The sequence below is a fragment of the Nicotiana attenuata genome, unplaced genomic scaffold (assembly GCF_001879085.1).
Source record: "Nicotiana attenuata strain UT unplaced genomic scaffold, NIATTr2, whole genome shotgun sequence".
NCBI lineage: Eukaryota > Viridiplantae > Streptophyta > Magnoliopsida > Solanales > Solanaceae > Nicotiana > Nicotiana attenuata.
The window spans coordinates 56,966-62,175 of NW_017673252.1; the positions used below are offsets into that span (position 1 = coordinate 56,966).

At 36.9% G+C, this 5,210-nt stretch overlaps 1 protein-coding gene across 2 annotated transcripts; it reads left to right on the plus strand.

The window, feature by feature from the left end:
• The first annotated feature begins 251 nt into the window (after nt 1-251).
• LOC109215839 (protein XRI1-like) lies at nt 252-4,036 on the plus strand. Of its 2 annotated transcripts, XM_019379953.1 has the most exons (9): nt 253-578; nt 1,443-1,501; nt 1,574-1,708; nt 1,798-1,937; nt 2,229-2,292; nt 2,373-2,475; nt 2,555-2,595; nt 2,955-3,038; nt 3,264-4,036. In XM_019379953.1, exons 1-9 carry the CDS (start codon nt 538-540, stop codon nt 3,536-3,538), a joined length of 942 nt encoding a protein of 313 aa, XP_019235498.1. In that variant the 5' UTR covers nt 253-537; the 3' UTR covers nt 3,539-4,036. The 2 variants fall into 2 exon arrangements, with proteins under 2 accessions (XP_019235499.1, XP_019235498.1); XM_019379954.1 differs by lacking the exon at nt 1,574-1,708 and having other exon boundaries at nt 252-578.
• Nucleotides 4,037-5,210: the final 1,174 nt, after the last annotated feature.

Genomic DNA, 5,210 nt, shown 5'->3' on the forward strand with positions numbered 1-5,210 from the left:
TTTCAAAAAATCAAATAATGTGGATAAAAAAAAAAGGTCAAAAATTACTTAAATTGGATAGTAGAGAGTGTAATATATACGCAGAATAATTGAATAAGAATACCTTAAAACTTATAAGGACCACATTATTAATTAAAAGAAGTCAGGCAAAACAAAACGAAAGAATGGGGAAGTATGTTGGAGACAGAGAATAGTGGGTCCCAGAAAAATAACGGACTTTGAGGGCCACTATATTCACTCTCTCTGTAATGGAGGAAACTCATAGAAGACTAACAAAAGACCAGTGTTACATAAATCGCTATAAAATAGCGCACCCACTCAAAACTGTACGCCAACGGGAACGGAGATTTTATTTTTATTTTTTTATTTTTTTTGTGGTTATCTAAAATATAGAGTATAGACCAACTCCCTGGTCGGGCACGTTCTTCAATATAGCAGTAAATATAGCACCCATCATTTTCTCATTTACTCTCTTTACCCTTTTTCTGTTGATCTTCTCTGCCGTCCATTTTTAAGAGTAAAACAGTTGAGCGGTTAATGGTGATGCCTGATCTGCCCATGGATTTCGATACTAACAGGTAGTTTCTTTTTTATTCTTTTTGAGTGCGTCGTTGTAATTTTTTTTTTCAATTTTCGTGCTTTTTTTTTAATGATATATTGGGTTTATTATTGTTTCTCTTGTGTTTACTTAGATTGATGGTTTAGTTCTGTAGTTCAACTTTGTTAGTCGTGAAAATGCTGGAAATTGAATTGCCGGATTTTGTATTTTCACTTTAATCATAATGGCATAGTGTGAAGGCACCAGTTCGGGTTAAATTACATACACACACACACAAATTGTTTTTTTTCTTTTATTTATACGAAGATGCGTTTGTTTGAAGTTTATAATGATTTTGCAAAATAAAGCCACCTATTTTCGTTAAGTTCCACTTACTGTACTTAAAATCCTGGTTTCACTCTCTTATTAATTTCTGATATCCGTTATTAATTGTCTCTATTTTATTAGTTGATGTTCCCATTAGCATTTATTTTGTAATGTGTTTCCATTGGGTGATTAATGGTAGATACAAGTGGTCTTTTATCATTTCTCCTTGAATTTTATTGCAGTTCTGCCTGTCTATGTATTGTATTTTATAATAATGGCGCTGTGTACCTCTAATTTGGTCTAGTGACTCGAATTTTATGTGTTATAGGTGATCATGTCTCAAGCATTTTCTGCATTTCTGTGTCGACTTTTCTGTTTCCCACTTTTTTTATCAACATGTATATATGTAAATTCTCGACCCTATCAATATATTTATAGGCTAATGCTTGTATCATCATAAATGAGATCTGTTCAAGTGAAACATTTTACATGTTGAGAGGTAGTCCGAACATCTATTTTAGTTATAAAACGAGTCTAGAATTGAATGGACTGATTGTTTTCTTTGATGAAACTATAGCGGCGAGATATGGGGTTGGCAATGTGGGGAAACTTTTCTTGAAGACCGTGAGAACTTTGGTAAGTTTAGCTACTGTCTCTAGTAATTTTAAGTGAGAAAGATAGTTGAGTCGAGTCATCCGTGTTAAACAGGGCTGCAGCCTCAAGCAGACGTATCGGAATGTTTATGGACTGGTGTAACTGAAAATAAGGAAGATCTTTCCTACATGTTTGATGATGAGACCACTCCAGTTAAGGACTGTGGTGACTTGACACTCAATGTCAAGGGTAAAGGATCTAAATATAACAATTATCTCTATCTTCTAGTACTCAGCACAGTTTAAGCATGTTAACGTGATTTAAGTGGTTTGATCCAGATGTTACAACCAAGAAATTGGAGCAGTGCAGAGAACCTGCTAAAGCGGTAAAAAGACGCAGAATGCTGCAATTTGACGCTGAGATCCTGGATGTTTCTGGTTCAAACGAAGAGATTCCATTAACCTGCTTAAAATCAAAGGTTACTACTATTACATGTTTGCCTTGTGCTATGAGGAGATGTCTGGCAAAGCACACTACTAATCATACTTCAGCATTAATAGCATGTGCTGTTTCTCACACGTGAAACCAAGTTAAGAGTGCTGTTAAGCCAACAGATCAGTAGTGGAATTTGGTCTATAAGCACACTACCAATCATACACCTTTTAAATTCTGCTTCATTACATATTTATGATACTAGGTAAGGCAGAAAAAGTATCTGACATAGAAACAATTTTTAAAAAGTGACCTACATGGAAGTTGGATAATGCAGGAGAGGGATGCATATTTCGAAGAAGCTATATGCGAGGTCTCAGACTGGTTATCCGAATATGCAGGTCAATCCGTGCAACATTATTCTAAACCTATATCTGCTTAAAACTTTTGAATTTCCTATTGACGGAATATGTTTTTCTAGATGGTGCAACATCTTCGGCTCATGAAGGTTTGGATGAGTCTTCTGAAGAATGGCTTACCGATTGCTTTAATGATGCTGAGTTGCAGCCTAGTTCCGAGGATATGTAAATTGAATCCTTAGCCTTCCGTGCTTGTAAGGACTTATAATTATGCTCCGATGCTCTAACGCACTTTATTTAACAGGAATACATCTGGAGTACCTGATGTTCAAGCTGACATAATAGGTAGAGAATCTCTCTTTCCCTTGGATGTTCTCTTTCTTTCTTTCTTCTTTCTTTCTGGTCTCTGTCTCTTCTACATTCTTTATTATGTGCTGGTCCACTTCCAACCAAGAGGTTGTGAGTTCGAGTCACCCCAAGAGCAAGGTGGGGAGTTCTTGGAGGGAAGGATGCCGAGGGTCTATTGGAAACAACCTCTCTATCCTAGGGTAGGGGTGAGGTCTGCGTACACACTACCCTCCCCAGACCCCACTTGTGGGATTATACTGGGTTGTTGTTGTTGTTGTTGTTGTGCTGGTGTGCTTCTCTTCCTTTTCATGTTATTCGCGTTTAATATTTGATTGATGGCAGCTTATCTGTTGCAGAGGTTATTAATTCCTCGCCAGAACGTGAGACAACTATGGTTAAAAGCAGTCCTGTTCGTACTTGTGGAAACATTATTTTCAAAGGTTAGTACTTTATCTATGATTACACTGGGTACTTATTCATGGTTACACTTAATCATATTCTCTGCGACTCAAATAGCCAAAAATTCATAACATTGTGAAAAATCCCCTTGTTATGATATTGTCAATAGTGTGGGCTTTTCAGTGTTTAAGTTTTTGCTTCAGTTATATTGCATGAAAGCACATGGAAATCTTGCTGCAACTGAGCTCCTATTTTTAACTGATCAGGTAGTAATTCATACATGCAACCTCCCAAAAAAGGTGCATCTTCTGTAGTGTACCCATTCGGCTTTATCAAACCCTGCAGTGTTCAAGGAGATTTGACATTAAAAGAGATCAACAAAAAGATACACACTCCACCACCATCTAAGTCAAAGCAAAGCAATCAAGATCCACCTTCTTATCCCACATCAGCTTTTTCTGGGAAGCCTGTCGTTGGCAAGACAAAAATTAACATAGAAGGCGGAAGAGGCAGCATCACAATCATGAGAACTAAAGGGTGATCTTAAAATATGTTTTGGCATACTTTTGCTTGGGATTGCTCCAGCAGTTTCGGGGTATTGTTTTGGGCACCTTTGGCATATAAGTTGATTTGTGAATGGGTCTTTATTAGGGAGAACATGGGGAGACTTGCAAGTGGAGCAGTCTCCCATGATTTTGAAATCTCCATGTATATTGGATTAGTAGATGGATGACTTATCTATTTTGATAAGTTAGCAAATTCTTAATGCTCAAATGCTTTAAGAGGTCTTGGCTAATCAATTTGGCCAATAGATTTTTTGGGTACTTATCCTCAGGCAACGTAAAGCATAATCCCAACGCAATGTAAGTCATTGTTACACATACTATGGCTAGTCTATGGATCTTGTTAACAATGTGACTGGTTTTTTCTGTCGTTATTTATCTTTTATGCGTCGGCAAAGGGAGACTGAAAATTAAGTCAGTTAATGTTGCTGGATTAGGCAACTGATGTACAGTATATTACAAGCTTTGCAAGCTGATCTTGAAATGTCATCAACTTGTCAAGCTGGTTTGGTTCGTTGTTATGAGCCAGCTTTGATGCTTGATCTTGGGTCTGAGCTGTGGATCGAATCATGAAAAAGAAGGTTTGGTTGTATAATTCCTAGGGGCGAGTGCAGAAATAGTCATTCTCAGGATGCTATTTAGAGATTAGCCAGTACTTATTTTTTCATAAAATTTTAAACTAAAAATCTTAATTTCAGGACAACTCTTTAAATTGAATAACTAAAATTTAGGACGCATTGGCTAATTCTTAAATAGCAGCCCTTTAGAGTGGCTAGCTGGTGTCACTTCTACTCATTAACTCCTAAGCAGCTGATCTATGGAGTCCATTTTCAGAAATCTATGGCATGTTGTATGGGAACAAAATCTTCTAAAACTATGGATTCTCTCCCCTCATAAATTAAAAAATCCCGTTTTGAGGACTCATTGTGTTTGGCCTAAACAGAGCTTTCCTAAGAAAGATTCCAAAAGCATAAAGCAGACATGTTTGCACCAATAATTGTCTTAGAATTTGCTTGTGTATAATCTTTATAAATTGTTTATACAAAAGATGGGGTAGTATAATGTTTTATGTTTGTTTGGTTTCCATTGTGAAAAAACAAAGTACATGCTGTCTGCTCAATCTCAACCCTCTCAAATCTCAATTTAAATGGATTGGGATCAATCTTTCCTGTGGCTCATCATAATTGGATCACCGTCCTTTTGACTAGTAAAAATAGCACAGTTTAGCCAATTTTCGGACTGGTCATTCAAAAATAGCCATCGTTTATCAAGTCAATGAAAAATAGGCATTATTTTGCTGCAACAGAGACCGGTCCAGCATAATATACTGGAGTTCGGTGCACCTGTGTATGAATTTCCAGCATATTATGCTGGAACTCCAACACACGGAAAGTTCCAGCATAATATACTGGAGATTTGAGCACTTGTGTATGAACTTCCAGCATATTATACTGGACCGATATACTTTGCTGGAACTCCAGTATATTATGCTGGAGTTTTAGTGTACTTATGCTGGAACTCCGTCATATTATGCTGGAGTTCCAGCATACTTATCCTAGAACTCCAGTATAATATGCTGGAGTTCAAGTATACTTATGCTGGAACTCCAGCATAATATATTGGCATATTTTCCGGGTTGTGAACAGTGTT